This window comes from Vipera berus (genome assembly GCF_964194415.1).
Source record: "Vipera berus genome assembly, chromosome: 4".
NCBI classification, from domain to species: domain Eukaryota; kingdom Metazoa; phylum Chordata; class Lepidosauria; order Squamata; family Viperidae; genus Vipera; species Vipera berus.
Window position 1 is genome coordinate 16,550,360 of NC_138206.1, and position 21,338 is coordinate 16,571,697.

The 21,338-nt window shown below is 38.4% G+C and overlaps 1 protein-coding gene across 5 annotated transcripts in view; it reads left to right on the forward strand.

Annotated features, from left to right (window-relative positions):
* The window catches only part of LOC308667106 (transcriptional coactivator YAP1-like), a gene marked incomplete at its 5' end in the record, with an annotated part of 109,622 nt that overhangs the window by 77,748 nt on the left and 10,536 nt on the right, over nucleotides 1–21,338 (forward strand). For 3 of the 5 annotated variants that reach the window (XM_081326217.1, XM_081326213.1, XM_081326215.1), the window contains 2 exons: nucleotides 10,605–10,798; nucleotides 13,003–13,050. In XM_081326217.1, the coding sequence (XP_081182343.1) occupies nucleotides 10,605–10,798; nucleotides 13,003–13,050 (242 nt within the window). The remainder of the gene's footprint in view (nucleotides 1–10,604; nucleotides 10,799–13,002; nucleotides 13,051–21,338) is intronic. The other 2 variants (XM_081326214.1, XM_081326216.1) reach the window with 1 other exon arrangement.

Consider the following 21,338-nt stretch of genomic DNA (forward strand, 5'->3'; position numbering starts at 1 on the left):
AAAATGTAACAGAGATAGGACTGACTATTGTTATAACTTTTAATTGCTACTATTATTATTTCATTCAAGATGCTATAATAGGACTTACATTTCCAGTTTTTGTTCATATAGCAGCTCTGTCAGCTGGCCTGAATTGACTGATAGTGAAGAACCACGAATCTTTCACCAGTTCTAGTCCTATACTTTATTAACAAATAAGCATCTGGCTCTAAATGGCAGAGGTGGGGCAGCTTCCGGAGAGTTGCAGAAGAAAGGTGTTTTTGTTTTTTTTCCTGTCTTATTCTAGAAGTATTTCATAAGATGTGGGGGAAAAATGAGTTGAAAAGCTCTTTTAGCACATAATTCATTTCTGTTACCAGTTCTAAATCCTGTAAAAAGTCAGGGGTTATACGCTACTCCACATACAGACTCTTTTCTTTTCCATTTTCTTTAAAATTATCACTCGCAACGTATTGGTCACATTTCCAGACAACCAGGTGCACAGAACATTTCTTCCTTCCAATCCTCACATTGTACATGTTGCATGGATGCTCCTGCAGTTCAATTCTCACAGTGGGTCTGTAACTGCTCCATAATACTGAAGGCTGCTTAGCGGGATGGAATAGGAATGACAGTCCACAAGTTACTTCTTAGTCCAATACTTGACTTATTTCATTTGAAAGTATTGTTCTGCATATTTGGAGTCTGGCTGAATAATTGAAACTACCATAAACTGGAAGAGCTTAATGGAGACTTCCACTGCTTGATAACAGCTTGAATAATTATCCTAGCTTTCATCAAATTGGACAAAGCAATATTTAAAACAGTACATAAATCAAGGATGATATTATTATCTGCTCACAACAAATTGAAGACACAGTTGCCAGATTTTTTAGCCGATGTTGGCCTTCATATACAGCACGTTCTTCCCAAGAACCTAGGGCAGGGGTAGGCAACCTTGGCTCTTTTATGACTCGTGGACTTGGCTGGCTCAGGAATTCTGGGAGTTGAAGTCCACGAGTCATAAAAGAGCCAAGGTTGCCTACCCCTGACCTAGGGTGTCGTAATGAAATGTGCAATGTAATCTGGGTTCCCAGCAGGTAGGGACCATTTTCCAGAGAGCAAAGAAGCAGGGGAGCTTGCAATGAAAGAGGGTTAAAATAGTTCCTCTGTAGCTATTCCCAGAATATATCTTTAGTTATGCCAATAGTTGCTTTACTCTGGCAAGATTCTGTCTATAGGTGGAGAGGGATAAAGGAAACTACTCTTAAGTTCTTGGGGCCTAGCAAGTTGTGCTAGAAAAGGCGTGCTTCTTTGCTCCCATAAGATGACAGCATTTAATTGATGGGACTTGGAGTGCATCCATTCTGCAGATGATGCATTTAGGCAGAGGCATGTTAGTATCTAAAGAGGAAGGATGTGGATAATCCTGTAGAGATGGATTGTATCTAAAAATGTGGCTTAATCTGTTTCCCATAAACGTTTGCAGTTAGCATACCTAATATTATTATATGATTTTCAAAGGCAGATTAGAAGTGTGGTAAAGCTTTTGCCTCAAGCAAGACTGCCTGGTACTGAATATATTAGCCTTTGCCTTTTTCCTAATTGTCCCTGGCAACCTAAGTTACTGTGTGGATACTTTTCAGGTTTTCATAAGATTGCTTTTCAAATGTATTCGTGTTGAATACATACTCTTAATTTCCAACTACTGATGTGTACCTTCATTTGAGTGAAAGGTGATGTCTCTTTCAAGTCAGTTCTTGATTCTGCTCTTATGACTACACATATATTTGTAAAACCTCCCATCTCACAAAAAGAACTTTGAGTGGTGTGAATGATCAAATAAAAAAAAATCTACATTAAAAGATAAATGTTATAGAAATGAATTTACAGACTCTAGGCAAAGAGGATAAAAATGGCTGCTTTAGCAAAGGAGTCATCTGAACATGTCTATGTAATTGGCTTGATAGCACATAGAAGTGCTTTTCCTCCAGGATGTGTATACTTCCCGTCACTGGGATTTCTTGATTATCTTCCATCCATGTATTAATGTCGCCTTACAGTGTAGATGTAAATAAAATTATCCAGGTACTATTCATCTGCTGAGACTTAAATGGTACATATCACACAAAGTCTGTGTGTGTGCGTGTGTGTGTGTGTGCGTGCGTGCGTGCGCGTGTACTTTCAGGTTAGTCTTGACTTCTAGTGACTGCCTAGACTAATCCCTGCAGTTGTCCTTTCAGAAGTGGTTTGCTGGTTAAGGGTGATAAAAGTATTATTATTAATAATATTTTTATTTTTAAAATGAGCCTTGAAATATTTTCTGAAAATATAGGCAAAAAATGATTGATCAATTAAGCAATATTATAAAATGGAAGAAGAGACCAATTTGAGCTTAGAGCCACGCAGGTGGTACCCCAAAACACTGGGTAAGTGACACATAAATCATCTTTAGGAGAATGCATCATTGATGGGAATCCCCTTTAGTGAAGCTTGTCAAGCCTCTCAAAGGGGCTGGGATAGGAAGAAGTGGGACAGTGTTTCAATCAAGGTCATGTTGCGAGTTCAAATCCACATGTCTTAAAAGTTGCTGAGGTTGAAAAGGGTACTTCTACAGGGAAAGAGTAGATGAACTACTACGTTGCACATTTGAGTTGTTTGTTGATGATTTGTAAAAAAAACAAATTTCTTTTTTTGCTCTTTTTCCCCAAGGCAATTATGCTTTTCTTCTTCACAAACTTTACTTGTGAGACTTAACTAAAATTTATCTGCACTAAAACAGTGAAACAAATGCATCCTTCAGGAAGTAGGGTAGTAATGTGAAGGGGCATAACTACTTGGCTTAAGCATTCCATTGTTTCCTAGGATTCTTAAATGGCAACATCAGTTAAAATAAGATCTTCAGCATCTAAAAAAGAAATGCATGTGACTGTTTTATTTTTGAAACTGAATAGTTTCCCTTTTTGGGCCCACTGTCTATGCTTAGTCAAGACAAGTTTGATTAAATGTCAGAAGTTTTTTTTATTATTATTTTGTGTTTGGGCTTTTAATCTGTTTCAGGTGGGAGGGAGGGTGGGAGGAAGGAAAGGAAGGAAGGAAGGAAGGAAGGAAGGAAGGAAGGAAGGAAGGAAGGAAGGAAGGAAGGATGGATGGATTATTTAGCTAAGGAGAGCTAAATAAGAAAAGAACAAAACGAAACACAGGCAAGTGTGAGATAGGCTGCTATTGAACAAAGAAAGGAGGCTTCCTTGAAAATGAACTTTTTCTGTGCTTATGATAAATATATTACAGATTTCTGTGCCAAGGAAGTTGTTCCCCTTACAACTTCAGTTATATGAGTGCTTCCTCCAGCTTAAGGACCAGCAGAAAAAGTCAAAATTAATTCCTTAGATTTCCCTTGATGAACATGTGCAGAAAAGGGTGGAGGATGCCTACATTGCCTGTCCCTTCTGTTAGAATCACTTGGAGTGATAAAAGAGGCATCATGAAATATCGTAGTGGACGGATTAATTATTAGAAATCATTCTTTCACACACCCCTCCCCATCCTGAGGGAAGAGAAACTTGGGATTTAGCAATTTAGAAATTATTGGACTTAGCTCTTAGACTTATATACCGCTTCACAATGCTTTGCAGCCCTCTCTAAGCGGTTTACAGAGTCAGCATATTGCCCCCAACAATCTGAATCCTCATTTTACCAACCTTGGAAGGCTAGGTCAACCATGAGCCGGTTAGGATCAAACTCTTGGATGTGAGCAGTGAGTTAGTCTACAATACTACTTTCTAACCACTGCACCACCACGGCTCTTGATGTTGTTGAACTAAAGATAGTGCTTTAGATAAAAGTTATAGATCTTGTGCCTCTAGATATATCGGATAGGAAAGGTTGCTTCATCTCCCAGAAGCATTATTTGTTTGACTGCCCTGAATCCTGCTTTCTTGATACCCCTCCTTCTTAAAAAATGGTTGTTTTCAATTCTGTGTTGAAAGTAGAGTATTCTGAAGTTTATTTATAAAAACTTGAAAATCTGTTTGGAGGAATAAATAATTATTTATAATAAGTATAATAATAATTTATATTTACTGATTTACATCTACTAACATGCTGAAAAATAATCCCAGGTGAAACCTTGGATTAAGAATTTAAAGAAGAAGTTAAAAGTCAGAGTAAACAGAATTAAAGGACCGGGACATATACTGCAGAAACTGTCTGTTGCAACACAAAAGTCAGAATGTAATAAAAAAATAAGCAGCTATAACAGATATCCTATTATTCAAGCACTTTGGAAATCAAATGCATTGAGTCTTGGTCATCACAGAGTATTTCTTCCTTGCTAGTTAATGAAATAAAGACACATCTGCATTTCTTTATATTAGGTGGTTTTTTTTTTACAAAGCTCAAATATCGGTAGTGAAATGCAGCATCTTGCTTGCACTTTCCATTCAGTTCAGCTTTTATGGGAAAGTTTCCAATTGTCCCACTGTAGCTCTTGACAGGCAGATAGAGAACTTCAAGCAAATTATTTGTCCACAGTTTTTCGTACAGCGTAGCAGTAATAGAGAGGTGAAGGCATCACTCTGGAGGACGGAGGAAGTGGGAGTAGCAGATGGAGGAGGCAAGCAGGTGTTAGCAAGCAATGTAAGTATATGTTTTGGTGAATAAAATATGCAGAAGTATGCACACAAGTTCTCACTTGTACATCCTTTTTTCCGAAGACTTAAACTGGCATCCAGTGAGCCCTTGGGAACAAAAAGTAAATAAATACAGCTATTCCTGTTTGAGTGCTTGACAAAGTAATCCTGCTGACACTGTCTTCGTAGAGACAGTGATCAAGGTATTAGTCTAGGTAGGCTTGATAAAACTTTTTTCAAAATGTTATCCAAACAAAATCAAAATGGGAGAAACAGCAGGCGTAACGCTTTTGGTAATGTATGTAAAGGGCCATATTCTCAAGTAAATAAGTGTCTGGTTTTGATTGGGAGCCACTCAGGTTTCAGCTATGTACATTTTTAAAATAAAACAAATACATAGACAACTTTCATATTTCCAAAGCTACATTTCAGATTTGTAAAGCTTTTCTATAACATTGACAGCTTTGAGAAGAGAGGATGAATTGTTACTCTTCTAAATGAGCTCATTTCCCTCTAGGGATGCAGAGAAGGTTCTTTCCTATCACGAGCATTGGATTGTAGTTCCACTCACAGTCTTCTCAGCATCTCTACAGTTTGGAGAAGGAATAGGTGGAGCTATGATGTCCTTTCTGCATTAGACAGCAAAATGACACGAGCTCCCCTTGTTTGTTATTTTCTCTAAATTATGGCTTTGAGAACTAGATAACTAGAACTAGATGGGTCACATCTCTGCTTTCTTCAGTCAGTGGTATCCGTCTGTATCAAGAATTAAATGCACAATTAGTGTGTTTTTCCTCTATTTTATTTAAAAATATATTCCTGAAAAGGTTTATGATCGTATTTTAAGAATACTGAGAATTTTTTAAAAATAATTTATCTTACTTACACTTTATAACTTGATCGAACCATTTTATAAAATGTGAATAATATATATACATTCTGTGCAGGTTAGTAACAATAATAAGACATGTTAGGATTTGTTAGTTTTCAAGTAATATAAAAGCGAGTTCTTGGCCTTAGTAGTATAGAGATTCTGAAATCATGAGCATGTCTAATAAAGTGTCAGAATCTGAAGAAAAATTGACCCATGCCATGAAGGGCTTTACAGGTGATAACCAACATATAAAATTGCACTTGGAAGGAAAACACCAGCCAGTGCAGCTCGCAAAACATCAATGTAACATGGGCCACCCTAGGGGCCCCAAGAACTCCCCATACCACCACATTCTGCACTAATTTTAGTTTTGAAATACTCTTCAAAGGGAGCCCCCTGTAGAATGCATTGCTGACCAGGGCTTGAATGATTGAATGCAGGGACTCCCAATCCAAGAAAGGATACAACCGGCGTACAACATAGAGTTGTGCAAAGGTGGTTCCAACCAGGACTGCCACCTGTTCTTTGAGCAGAAGTCGCGAGTTCCAGGAGAACCCCAAGTTGTGCACTGGCTCTGACTAGGGTAGTGCAACCCCATCCAGAATTGGAGATGCTGAACTCCTGGATCTCAAAAGTCCATGTACATAAAGCCACTTGGTCTTCCCAGTCAAAGACTGTTGGGCCCATCCCGACCATCATAGCCTCCAGCCACTACAAGAAGGCAACAACATCATCACTTGTGTCACCAGGGGTAGAAATGAGAGTATTCGGTATCATCCACGTACTGATAAAACTTCAACCAATGGTGATATATGACCTCACCCAGCAGCTTCATGTAGAAGCTAAAGAGTGGAGAGGAGAGTACCAGTACTGAGCCCTGCAGCACCCCTCAAGGAGCTAAAGTGAATTGGATCTCTTACTCCCTATTATTTGGGACTAGCCTTGAAGAAAGGAGCCATGCCTAGCCTCAAACAGTGGGCCCATGGTTGATGGTATCAGAGGCTGCTGAGAGGTTGAATAAGGGTGTTTGTACCACCCCCATCCCACTCTCATCAGAGATCATCAACAAATGGAATCAAATGTTTTTGCCCCATAACCAGGCCTGAAACCTGACTGGAAGGGGTTCAGATAATCCTTTTCATCCAGGGCCCTCTTCAAGCAACCACCTGCTCTACCACCTTCCCTAAAAAGGGAAAGTTGGAAACTGGATGAAAATTGTCCAGGAAGGTGGGGTCAAGAGGTGTTTTTTTTAGAAGGGGGCAACCCAGAGCCAGGAACGTCCCCTCCTGCAGTGAGGAACTAATTACTTCCTAAAGGCATCTGGTGGTCACCATCCTGGAAACTCATCATCCAGGAGGGATAAAGATGTAACTGACAGGAGGTTGCACTGACAGCATTGAGGACCCTGCCAACTTCATCAAGTCCAGCAGGATCGAACTGTTCCCAGGTAACTAGGTAAAACCTTTCTCCAGACATTTCACATGAACCCACACACAGATTCCAACTGGGAACAAATTCGAGTGACTTTGTCCATCAGGTATGGAACAAAATCCTCTGCAACCATAAAGATGATCTTCCGAAACAACACACACACACACACACACACACACACACACACACACACACACACCAACAAACCAATCTCAGGAAGAACCAAGAGATCGTGAACTTGGCAGTACCCTGCGGACACAATAAGAGCAGAGAAATGATATTTCACCACTCATAACTGCCACAACATGGGCCTTAATGGCAGCTCTTTGAGTTATGTCCAATTAGACATCCCTCATCTTCCTCCTGTGGCGCTCTAGGTATCTCTTAACCCTTTTCAAATCCACAATTCCTCCGTGAAACTTGCTGAAAAGTCGAGCAGCTTAGTGATATGTTATATTAAACTTCTCACTGAAGGCTACAAAGGAACCAGTTTTTAATTCACTTGTACAAATAGAGATTCTCTTATATAAAAATAAGGTCTGTCTACTTTTGCTTTGCATTAAATCAAATGATTAACATGAAGAAGTACCATTTTTTTGTAGGTGTATATGGTCATAAGTACTTACGAGACCATATTGAAACCAATACCCTTCCATCTATATGGACATGGGAATCCTGGGGGAAATTTCATTAAATATCTAAAGCCAGCATAGTCTTCCATTTTTTCTATTGAGACTTGTGCCTTTTAAGTTTGCCCATAATGTATAAAATGTGAATGTTCAAATAAAGAACCTTTTCAGTTCTTTTTTTTATATATAGACATAACATTAAATCCCACATAGAACTTAACCGGAGTGTAAATCCCTTTGAAGATAGTTGGATTAAGTTCTAAAGAAACATGGATATACTTGTTTATGATTTGGTTCTTTGTATTTACTAGGTATTTAAGAGTTTCCAGGATTTTGGTCTTCAGATATTTTTTTTTAAAGAAATACTGTACAGTTGTCTTTTAGACAAAATGAGTAGGGTATATATATATAATAGACTGGATTTTGATAATTTCAGAAGAATAACTGGATAATATACTGCATTAGAGCAGCAAGAAAATGATTAGACAACATTCTTTCCTAAAATTATCCTTGTTAAAAGGCATGGTGGTTTCATGAAACTAAGATAGGTAAACAGCGCATTACTAACTTGTTCCTTCACTTCTTCCAAATCCTTTTTCCTCCTAAATCCTCTGTGAAACAAAGACTTGCTTTCTTCTTGTCTGCCTGTGAGGTCTTTGCTACTTGCCCCGTGTGGGTGTAGAACCCCATATTTAAATACTTCTCTGTTACCCAAGAAAAGAAAGAACAGGAAACAGATAAATCCAAGTTCTAGTAGATAAAGGACTACATATTTACTTTTTCCCTTTCCTCAATTTAGGCACCATTTAAAAAGCGGTTATGTTTTGAGCTGCTAAAGAGGCATTGAAGTTATACCAAAAAAAAAAGATCCCCTATGGGAGACTTGCACAGTTGAAACTTAATTGGCATGGTTTTTTTCTGATCTCACATCCGCTCCTTCCTTCCTCGACAGAATTATTCTGTTCTGTTAATAATGTTTTAAAATAATGTTAATAATCTCTTTAAAATACGTTTTATTATATAAAAAAGCCTTTAGTGTTATTTTTCTATTTCACTCATGGACTGAAAGTTGTAGAGCAGGGGTCCCCAACCCCCGGTCCGTGGACCAGTACCGTGCCGCGGCATGCCAGCAACCGGGCCGCATAAACAAGCAAAGCCCCATCCGTGGGATGGAGGCAGCACACAAAACCACGCACCCTCCGGTCCACGGAAAAATCTCTCTCCACGGAACCGATCCCTGGTGCCCAAAAGGTTGGGGACCTCTGTTATAGAGTTTGGACTGTAAGATGTTTTCCAATGTATTTTTAAAAGTGTTTGCTTTCACATCTTTTAATCTCCTATTATAGAGATAGAATGCAAAGGCTGAGTAGTACTTTTGTGTCTTTATTTCTCTTTATCAGAGAAGTTATTAGAGACACTGCTCATAAACGTTAATCATTATATATCTTAGATCTGGCTTAGAATCAATTGAGAGATTGAAAATGTTTGGTTCTTATTATCACATGCCTTATTATCACATCTTGGTTTACAGCCCAGTAGAACTGGTTGATGGTTGTCTGTTTACAACCAAAATGGAAACTGGCACATTTTCTACATGAGCCTATATTTAGCTTAAATGTATTTTATTTCTGTGACCTAGGAGCAACCCAGCTGACTATAACATATAATTGGAATAGCAGACATTTTGCCCAACTGCTTGGATAATTTAAATAGATTTTGAGAATGCTGGATATAAACCAGGTTTATGGAGTTTCTGACCTTGTTTTCTCTTCAACTGCTATACTGAATTCAGTTTGTTTCTTCCTTTCATTAAGCCATTTTATTCTACTTGAAATAATATTGGAAATAATAAGGGTATCACTAAATATTTATCACATAATGTCTATATATTATGGTCATGTTCTGAGGACTTCCTTTGATACACAAAATAAATTTTGTACATATATACTGATATTATGATTTCAATTTTAAACTATCTCTAGGATTTATCTTTATGCCTTATTGGCAATCTCTTTGAAATTCAGAGAGAGAGGGAGGCAGGCAGACAGACAGAGAGACAGACAGACAGACAGAAAGACCCATCTGGATGGCCTTTATTAGAAGTACTAAGAAGATAATTTTGCTTTCCCAACTCGTCTAGAATTTCCTCTGCAGCCTGTGAGATTTTTAACATTATTATTCCTTCAGATTTAAACTTCCAATGTGTGTTGGTGAACTCAAAACATAAATTTGCCTTTTTCCATCTCTTGTTAACATTATTCATTTGTTAAATTTATAGGTAGTCCTCAACTTATGACCACAATTGAGCCCAAAATTTCTGTTGTTAAGTGACACATTTGTTTAGTGAGCTTTGCCCCATTTTACGACCTTTTTTGCTACAGTTGTTAACTGAATCACTGCAATTGTTAAGTTAATAACAAAGTTGTTAAATGAATTTGGCTTTCCCATTGCCTTTGCTTTTCAGGTTTCAAAAGATATACGACACCAGGACACTGCAATGAATATAAATATGGGTCAGTTGTCCAGCACCTGAGTTTTGATCACATGACCCTGGGGATGCAGCAGTGATCTTAAGTGTGAAATATGGTCATAAGTCACTTTTTTCATTACTGTTGTAACTTTGAAATGTCAAGAAATGAACTGTTGTAAGTCGAGGACTACCTGTATTTGCCACCCACCTGACTGTGGGGCTACTTTAGCGTTAAAAATAATAAACAAGATATACTTATACTTGCTAATGGGAATTCTTACTCCATTTCCTTTCTGACTTCTCACTTCCTGTTCTGAAAGTCTGTTAATGTGGGGAGACTATTATATTTGGCCCTAATTCTTCCCTTATTAAATCAACTAAGGCAGCGGCCCCCAACCTTTTGGGCACCAGGGACTGGTTACGTGGGGAGAAGTTTTTCCACAAACTGGTTTCATGTGCTGTGTGCATCCCCTGGATGGGGCTTCGCTTGTCTTGTGTGGCCTGGGTTCTGGCATGCCGTGCTCTCTAGATTCCAAAACATTGGGATAAGGCTTGCTTTACAGTGCCTGCTCTTTTGTTTGCTTCTACAGCCATGAACCAGAGAATCAGCCAAAGCGCTCCAGTGAAACAGCCGCCACCACTGGCCCCCCAAAGTCCTCCTGGTGGAGTCCTGGGAGGTAGCAGTTCCAGTCAACAGCAACAGATAAGACTGCAGCAGCTGCAGATGGAAAAAGAAAGGTTGCGACTGAAACATCAAGAACTGCTTCGGCAGGTGAGGCCACAGGTTAGAAAACACACTTCCACTATAATACGATACTTGTTGCATATGCATGAGTGGCATTGTGCTTTTCAACTCGCAACTCTAGCAAGCATCAGTAGATAGAGGAAGTCGCAAATTGTATAACTTGCTCCAGCAAGCAACGAATGTGAGACTCTTTTTTTGATCCTTTCAGAATATTTCTTTGTGACGGTTTGTGGTGCTGGGCTGTTTCTAGCATGGTGCTCTTTTTATTGCTGATAATTCTGCTTCCTGGACAACTTGCTGAGTAGCTCTGCAACTATATTAATGCTCTGCATGGTCAGAGCTCATCTGACTGAATTTTCCAGCTTTCATGGTGGATGGCATGTGTGAATTGGATCTGGTCTTGCTGTGTTTGTGAAGAGTTATTGAAGCTTCAGCCTTTCTGTTAAAAACGAAGCTGTTCCTTGGTTTTTAAGGACATGATGCATTGTTCCATTTCTGTCAGTAGTCACCAGGGGGTTTGGGAAGTTGACAAGCAAGGCCTAAGGATGTTGGCCCTGTTGCCTATCCCAAGCATCTAGGACAGGGGTCAGCAACCTGAAACAGTGAAAGAGCCACTTGGAACCGGTTCCCTCACAAAAGGAAAAACTGGGAGCCGCAAAAAAATGTGTGCACATGCGCATACATGCGTGCATGCGCAGAACAGGGTTTGACTGAAGAGTGGAGCCAAGGCGAGATATGCATCTACCCTGCATATTTGAATTGATTGGTTGAACTTTTTTAGTCCCACTTTTTTTTTTTGGACTACACATGGCAGAGGACTGGGAGCCACAGGGGATGGCTGAAAGAGCCGCATGCGGCTCTGGAGCCGCAGGTTGCAGACCTGTGATCTAGGACTTAAATATAACAATATTTATCTCTTTAGGTAACATAATTTAAAAGTCCTTGAAGAATCGATGCTCCAAATATACCTAAACCTTTTTTTTTAAAAAGTCATCTAAGCCTGTTTCTGTCAACAGATCTTATGGAAGTGAATTCCATAAAATAATGAAATTCAGGAAACTTGATCATCATGGTACTTTACTGTGCCCTCTTCCATGGATGTGAATTCTTGCAGAATGCATGTCGAAGTGGTAAATTACATAGGTCATTATGAACAGCTTCTCTTGTGTGCTTCATAAGAGAGAAAATGAAAGGGATAAATTCATCCATGTTAGGTAATGTTTACGTGGTTGCAGTAACATGAGTAACTCTCAGAACAGAACTTTAAAATGGATTAACCAAGGTCTTTTACTTCCGTTTAAATTTAGTTCTTTTAAACCATAAATACTTTTCTTAAATGCTTAAATGTAAGCTGATTTGTTGCTTTTGCTTTTTTTTGTGACTCAAAGAAACAATGAAGCTTACTTTCTAAAACCTTTGCTCTCAGTCATTGCTTACTGTCCTAGATCTTTTGCTAATGATTGATTAGCTCCTTGTCTCCAGTGCTTTGCATCATGTTTTGTGAGGGTTGTGGAGTATTGCAGATTTCCTAACCGCTTTTGGAGAATCCTTTTAAAACCTCTTTTTCCTTGCTTTTTGGGTGGTGGTTCTTGCACCAGGCAGTATTTTCCTAATCTTGGAGATCACTTCTTCAGGCTTTTGCCTTCATCATTCCTTGCTTTTTCCGCCCTTGTTCTAGAGGCAGTTAGACTTTATACTAAAATAATATTTAAAGGAATAATACTCTGTTTAAATTGGATGGTTATGGGATGTCTCTCTCTCTCTCTTTTTTTTTTATTGTCATGAGTTGCCTCTGGACAAGTTCAAAATAACAGCTTCCTAAGCTGAAATTTCCAAACTTTGCCTAAAACTGCTTTGCTATTAATATCAAACAAATTCAAGTGCCGCCAGGCCAGCATGCTTTTGGAAAAGGCTTCTAATTTGGGATTTCTTTTCTTCAATGTCTTCTTCTCAAGAAGATAACTAACTTCAAGCCAGGCAGTGTCCACACTACTTCTTTTTGTCCCCTATGTGTTTAAGCAAAATGTGTTCATGTGCTCTGTAAGCACTCCTAAGCGTCTTATTCCATTATGCAGCAAACTTTGTCATCTCTTAATCACCTTATCCCTTGTCATCGGTGGCTGCTTTAGGAGCTTCCCTCTTGTGAACATTAAGAAGGTGAGGAGTAAGTCAAGGTAGCCTAGCCATCCCTGTCATAAGACACAAAAAGTAATGTTGACCCATCTTATTTCTTTTACTCTTAGGCGTTGCGGAATATCAATCCCAGCACAGCAAATTCTCCAAAACGTCAGGTAGGCTCATAACAAATGTTTCAGCAAAATAAGAAACATTTTCTTTTGACTTAGATCAGCTGTGCAAGGTTCTTGGGTTTCATTTGTATTTTAATACCCTGGCATGCCTAAAATAGCAGCGATGTATATCATCAGCTTGCTTTTGGTATGTTTCATAAATAATTGATGTTTTAATAACAGATTCCTGCACTTGATCTGTCCCCCCCCCCCCACTCATCCAATACGTATCCCCTTAAACAACTTCAGGATGGTATGGTCATATTTGTCATTGCTGGTTTTCAGGGATCAAAAGAAGGTGCCTAGTTTTCCAGTTCTCTCTTAGACTTGTGTAACTTTGGATTTCTAAAGCATATAAACTGGCCTATAAAGCTAAGGACTCCATTTCAGCTTCAAGGAGCTGAGTTGCCTCAACTTTCTTGGTTGTAAAACTTGGCAGTCAATCTTACAAACGTTTCTTCTGTAGAAAATAGGCCTAAAATTGAAATGATGAAATCTGCCGAATGTTTTGTAAAGATTTGAAAATTATATTAACTGCTAATTCTCATTTTCAGATCTCCTATGCAAATAACTACGTCACATTTAAATAAACAGTACCTCAGAGAAATCTTGTCTTGGCCACCCTGGGATATAGTTTTTCAAATTTTTTGCCAGTTAAGGAGTCGGAGAGCATACTGAGTCTTATACTGGGCTATATTAGGAATGGACCCCTCTATATGGAAGAATTTTGCTATAGTACTTTGTTGGAAAATGCTTTGGGGGTAAGGAAAATAATGACATACAGTTTCATTCCATCTGTCACATTTTAGGAGACGCTCACATTTTTATCTTCTCAGAAGCCTTCAGTAATAACATGATTTATCAAAAGTCAATTGGTTTCAGTTATAGCCAAGGCAAGATTAAAGCCTGATTTTCTTGATTGAAAATCAATACCTATTCCTGGTGTTGGATTAGGTTTTGTGTTTCTCATATTATTCCTGTGCTCTGTATTTAGAAGCTGGCAAAATTTAATGCAGTGGTGCTATTTTAATTTTTACAGACATCCCAGCAATCAAGTTTGTTTTGATCAGTGTATAATGGGCTGTACTGTTTTTGTTTATTGCAGACATTTTATTTTTCTGCATGCCATACACAAGTTGAAATAGCTAATTAATTTGCATTTTAATATATGATTGGCTGACTTGAGTATTGCAACGTGGTCATTCTGTGCCGTTTTAACAATCAAATAGTATTTGAAAGAAAAATTTTGGTAACGACTTAAGCACATTTGCTTCATCTGGCCACTGTACAGAATTTGTAAAAAAATTGTAGCAAATTTGTAACAAACCTGAACCACTCAATTTTAATTGGAATGTTGCTTCTTACGGTATAGATTTTTGGTACCTTGTCTTCAATTTTCTTTGTCAGCATAAATTGTCATCTATAGAGCATAATTAGATTAATGTTCAGTGAGCAATTTTCTCATCTTTGATTCTGAATGGGGTGGCACTACCATGTTCAGGCTGTGTCTAATTCAGTGGCACTCCTGAGCAGCGAAGGTTGTGGTTTTGCACAACTGTGCCTTGTGTGCCAGTTGCATTTATTCCAGGACCCAGAGGCTCTGCTCATGGTGACTCACGCCTTAATTTACCCCCTGACTAGATGTTTGTTTGTTTGTATCCTGCCTTAATTATTTTTACAAATAACTCATGGCAGCAAGCATACCTAATACTCCTTCCTCCTATTTTCCACACAACAACAACCCTGTGAGGTAAGTTAGGCTAAGAGAGTGTGACTGGCCTAAGGTCATCCATCTGGCTTTTATGGCTAAGGTGGGACTAGAATTCTACACGGGGCTCCCTTTAAAGACCATCTGGAAGTTTCCCTTAGTCCAGAATGCAGGCGAGTGGATAGTTAAGAGCACATTTTGTTGTTTTTTTATGTAACACTGCTACTCTGTGAACTTCACTGGCTTCCACTAAACATCTGGGTGAGATTCAAAGAAGTGATTACCATCTCTAAAACTATATAGCATAGGAGTAGAATACTTGCAGGACTGCCTTTTCTCAAGATCATGTGCCCGCCACACATGCCACACCACACAGGGGTGGGATACTCCAGGTTTCTTCTTTTATGCGTCACCACCTTACGGGACCTATGTAGTGTGCTTTTTCTGTACTTGCCCATTTTCTCCAGAATGATCTCACTCTGAGATGTGATAGGTCCCAAATCTGCTGCATTTTCAGCAAGCTGTTAACATCTGCCTCTGCCCCCCCCCCCCAAATCTCAGGAGCCAATTGAGAGTCCCATTAGTTCTACTATGCTGCTTGGTTGCCCTTTTTATAAATGTTTAATGTTATATAGATTGGGATGGATGGTTTATTGTTTGTTTTTGATGCTGTACACTGCCCAGTGTCACACTGTTTGAATTGGGTGGTTTTATACAGCTTGTAAATCAATAAAATATTTCAGGAGGGAGGGCTATTAGGCCATTTCTTTTACTTTTTGAAGTGGTCATTTTTATGTTTTTTCTCAGCATTGCTATTTGTGATTCCAATTCTTACTTGTATTAATTGTAGTTGCCGCCTCCCAGTGTGATTCACATGGGTTCATAATTTTTTGTTTGAAAATATACTGAAATATGTTTAATGTCTATAGGTCTCCTTACTACTTTTTTTTTCTTAGAGGCTCTAAAGATATGTTTGATCAATTGCTGGAATCATATAGTTATATTCACACAATATACATTTTCAAAAGGAATTAAGAGTATCTTATAAAAGTTTTTGAAACAGCATGAGACTCAGAGTTGCAAAAAGAACTGTAATAGATTATCTCATATCCTAGCAAAAAAGATGAATTTGCCATGCTTGCAAAATTAAAATATATTCTTAGTAACAATATTACCAACATCCTGCTTATGTATAAAATTATCAGGCAAAATAAAATTGTTCCTAACCCTATAAGCCAGACGTATCAAACTCGCGACGTCACGTGACATCTCAGAGCTTTTTCTCTATTGCCGGCAATGGAGTGGGCGCGGCTTCCACATGACGCATCCGGCCCGCGGGCTGGCAGTTTGACACCCCTGCTATAAGCTAACAACGCTGATAAGAAAAAAACACTTAATCCACTGATTTATCTTATCAATCTTACCTGCTTAGTGGAAGCTCTCAACATCAACTACACTTTACATATGTTGATTACTCAAATGATGCAGAATATGTAAAGAAATATTAATCTCAGTAAACTATAAGAATCCATTATAATGTGACTCAAAATTTCCTCTTGTTTGACTTTTTATTTTTAATGCACGGGTCCCCAATCCTTGGACCATGGCCCACTACTGGGCTATGAGCTGTTTAAAACGGGGCCACCTGAAGTGGCGGGCAAACACTCTTCGACCCCCTTGCGCGAGCAGCGGGCAAGTGCGTGCACGCACACTCCATTTGCGTGAGCGGCATGCTTGCTTGTCTGCAGCTCGGGCAAATGGAGCTGGCACACGTGAGCTTACCAGCCACTCACGCAGAACCATCCCCTCTCTCCCCCCCACCAGTCCGCAAAGTTGGAAAGGTTGAGGAACTCTGCTTTAATGCATACTGTGTACTGGACCATGAAGACTCTTAATACCAAAATTGATCTTGCAGGAATTGACAGTTGGAAACATTGAATAGTATCTTCAAAGATGGTATTGTTTAAATCCCTCTGAAAGGTTGATAACATTATGTGTGGGTACAGAAACATGATTACAAAAAATTGGTATCTCTCTTCCTTTCTGAAATGCCTCCAGCAGCTCTATAACGCAGGTAGCCCTCAACGTATGACCATAGTTGGGTCCAGAGCTTCCAGTGCTGAACTAGGTGGTAATTAAGTGAATCACACCTGATTGCATGACTTTTTTTTAAGCACCGTTGTTAGGCAAACTATTGCAATTGTTAACTGAATCAGACCATCATTAAGCAAACCCAGCTTCTCCCATTGACTTTGCTTGTGGGAAGCCAGCCAGGAAGGTTGCAGATGGCAATCACAGGACCCCAGGACCCTGCAAACTGTTGTAAATACATGCCAGTCGGCAAAGTGACCATGAAGCTGCTGCAGCAGTGGTAAGTGCGAGGGCAAGTCATAAACCACTTTTTTCAGTGCTCTTGTAATTTCAGACGATCACTAAACAAATGGTTTTAAGTCATGGATTACCTGCAATATTAAAAAAATGACTAGAATATTTTAGGTATCTGGTTTGTTTGTTATCCTCAGGTTTGTTGGCTTTTGTTTTTGCTTTCAAGTCAGTCAGTCTTGACTCCTGGCAACCGCAAACACAAATCCATGCAGTTTTCTTGGCAACATTTTCAGCAGTGGTTTTCCATTGCTTTCTTCTTATGTCCACAGAAAGTGACTGGCTCCCAGTTATCCAGTCAGCTTCTATAATTGAGGCAGGACCTGAACTCAGGTTTCCCCGCTCCTAGTTTACCACCCTAATCATTACACCAAATTGGCTTTGCACGCACATGCATATTTGCAGATACCAAATCAGTCAAAGGTCTATATGAGGCTTGGGCAAGTTTTATCTTTTGAGAAGAGACAGATATCCTTGCAAAATCAATATATTTCTGCCAAGAAATAAAAAGGTTATTAGCAGTCCCCATTTTTAGAAACAATATCAACTAGTCCCATTGGATCTATGTTGGTATTTCCAAGAAAGTCAGCTTTACAACATATATGCCTAAATTATAGAAATGCTGTAGGTATAATTTATCTTGATTTCAGCAGGTGTCTCGTGATATTCTGATTAGCATACTACTTACAAGGGTTGGCTTAAAAGAATAAGTGGAATGTATTGCTTATTCAAAAATCATATTTAAAGTGTCTTACTAGTGGTTTTTCATTAAATTCAATGCAGTATTTAGTTGGATGTCAAAAGATTCTGGATCCTATCCAGCTTTTGTATTAATGCCTTGGATGAAAATCAGGGAAGAATAACTATCAAAACTGCAGATAGCAGTTCAAAAGCACGTAAAAAAATGCAAGTAGAAAAATAGGGACCACTCCGGTGGGAAGGTAACAGCGTTCCGTGCGCCTTTGGCGTCTAGTCATGCCGGCCACATGACCACGGAGACGTCCTCGGACAAGCGCTGGCTCTTCGGCTTTGAAACGGAGATGAGCACCGGCCCCTAGAGTCGGAAACGACTAGCACGCGTGTGCGGGGGAACCTTTACCTTTACCTTTATAGTTAATAGCTTAGAATAGAAGTTCTCATAGTTGTGTTTTGATGCCCACACCATGCCCATGAGTGAAACCAATGATTTCCATAGAGTTAGTAGCTGCCAAGAAATTACCTATTTTTTAAAATTATGTTTATTTACTACATTTTATACACCCACTTAGTCCAGCAAGGATCAAAGTATCTTACGTCAATATAGTCACACAGTGAGAGTATGCAATGTTAAAATAGCAACAATCATTATCAACAACATGGAGAAGTAACAACCTGATGAACAGCAACAACATCCAACCTAAAGGAAGCTTCCCCCCCATCACTGATCTATACCAGAGTTCTTTGGAAAAGCTAGATTGTAAAAGGTTCCTCAAAAAAGGAATAAGGTGGAAGCCAACCTAATCTATTTCAGATCTTAAATTATATGTCAATGATTTTCAAGATGCCCACTAAGATTTGCACAAGCAGAGCCAAGAACCCAGAGCAAGCTTTGAAAGCTATAGGCAAATCTGGGGTTGTATAAAACCTACTCCCATTTGGCTAGAGTCTAGACCAAGGTAATCAGATTTTAAAAACTATAACCCCTTTGCCTTTAACCTGCTTGCAACCTTCTCAAACGGTTCAAAACTTGTTTTAAAATCCTGCTCTAAAATACAAGTTTCAAGTCAGACTTTTATTTCTGTCTGAAAAAAACTTCAGAAGTTGAATTAGTTAACTAGGAGATGTGTTGAAAAAGAGACTAGGCAGCCATCCACCAGGGACACTTTAATTTGGATTCCTGAACTGAACAGTACATAAATTACTGCTTCCTATTCTAGGATTCCTAATAATAAATAACTGAATACAAATGTTTAAGCAGATTCAGCAGAAAGGTCTTGGCATCATGCAGTGGTTTCAGCAACTCAGCTATAGAGAAAGAAAAAGTGGTCAACTTACATTGTTAAGAATACAAATTGACAATAATGTACTGCCTTGATAGATGCAGGCTTATAAACCTGGGCAACTATTTAAAAATAGTCTGAAATGACTACAGAGTATACAATCTGCAAAGGACTCTTACCATATTAGTTGGTGTAATATATAGCTCAAGTAAGGCCTTTCTGGGTATGGCAGTTATATTAAATAGCTGATTTGCCTTGTTCTTAAACTGATAGTTTGAAATAGTTAAGACAGTTTGGTTAGTGATCAATATGATGGATGTCTTTGCAATTTTGTACTTGGATTTATTTGTAAATACCATTTCTAGAAAACTGCTAATTTGCACTGTTCTCCTTTTGAGACCAACAAATTAAGCCCAATTTATATGTAGTTAAAAGCATAGTACTAGAATTATTTCAGGCACCAAAGACCTAAACCCCTCTTTATTAAACTGACTATGTTCACAACACTATGATGTTGTCAGTGGTGAGGCTGTGTGCTCTCTGAAGATTATGGTGTAAGACTGAGCTCATCTGTATTGAATTTCCTGACAAAATGTGTATTAATGTTTTTAATAAAAGTGCGTATGGTCGCAAGTCTGTTTGTGATGTTCCATCTTCTCCAGTGTGGCTCAAAATTTTGCCAGACCTCAAAAGCACATACTAGTAATTCCACATTGCAGTGCTGTGGGTTGACTGTTCAGGACTAATGGGAGGTATTGCTTGAATACTAAGTACTGTAACTGAATGTGGAAGAGTTGATTATAGAAGTATTACAGCAGTCCATGCAGAATCCTGATTTAAACAGACTTAAAAAAATAAACTAGAAGGTATGAAAAAGCTCCTGTTGTAGCTTCATGCAAGATGATTGGTCCAATTAAGCATCTACTAATGGTGAAACTAAGTAGACATCATTGATGTCTCATGTTACTTCAAAATCAATGTGAGCAGGACAAATTTTGGACTCGGGAAATACTATAAATGCTTAGACAATATTTATCTGATCTTAGCTGATTTCAAAAAGCTAATTGGATTACATTTACTTAGTGCTTGGACGTAGGATCAAGAAGCTGCAGGATTATAGGTAAGACTGGAATTGAGATTATCTCAGAAAATGGCTGTGGCAAACCCATTCCGTATTGCTGCCAAGAAAACTACATGGAACATCAAATCACCAATAATGGAGTTTGACTTGGACATTTTATCTTTTCTTAACCTAATTAAAACACAGCCTTTAAATTATTGCTCATAAAAGTTGCTGACTCTTAAGCAAAAGAATGAACAATAATATCGCATGTAATTTTAATTGTTACTATGTTTACCTGCTTGAACCATTGGTTATTTTTGTTCATAATCTCTAATTCTGGATAAACTTCTGAAAGTTTAAGATAGGATTCTTGACTATTTATCTGTCCATTTATTTAAATATGTAATATCAAATTGGGAGAAGCCAGCAGTGTCTTGGATTCCAGAGGACTACAATCTTAATCTCAAATTATTATTATTTTTTTGCTTTCTTACTTTTTGCTATACAAAATATGACCTATTACATGAACTGCTGTTTTAGGACAAGATACCTTTATGGTTATGTATTACATTGAGAGTGTATGCTTTTAGTCTATTAGAAGCAATAATCTGACTACTAAAGCGTATAATCTAGTGAAAAGTTCTTAAGAGTTTATTTCAGCAATGAAACCATTGTAGAGAAAATTGGTTCTGATGATATAGCAGGAATTAACTTCTTTCTAATTATTCCTGGGAGTTGCTTACTTGTAGAAATAGTAATATCAAGGCTGCAGATTCATGTGAGATCACAGGTTCTTTTGATTAAAAATAATTTAGCAGATTAATGAGTCAAAGCACTAGTTGATAACTAATAGCGCATCTAACGGAAAAAACGTGCCCCAGAATACCTTGAAACTGTATGAATTGAACAGTGATGTGAGGATTGCAATCTTGCCAGTCCTGTGTATTCCTTTGATTCCACTACATAATAAGCCTGTTTTTGTCATTGTTTCAGTGTTGCTTTTCTCAACTCCACCCTTAACATTTTTGTCTTATGTTCATATGCAGTCAGATCCTGAAATTCAAGTGTGTCTATGCGACACCTGTTTGGTCACTTTCAGGGCCTCTGGAACACCAAGACTAAAGTGGTGTCAATGTCTAGAAAAGCCTCTAAAAATAAA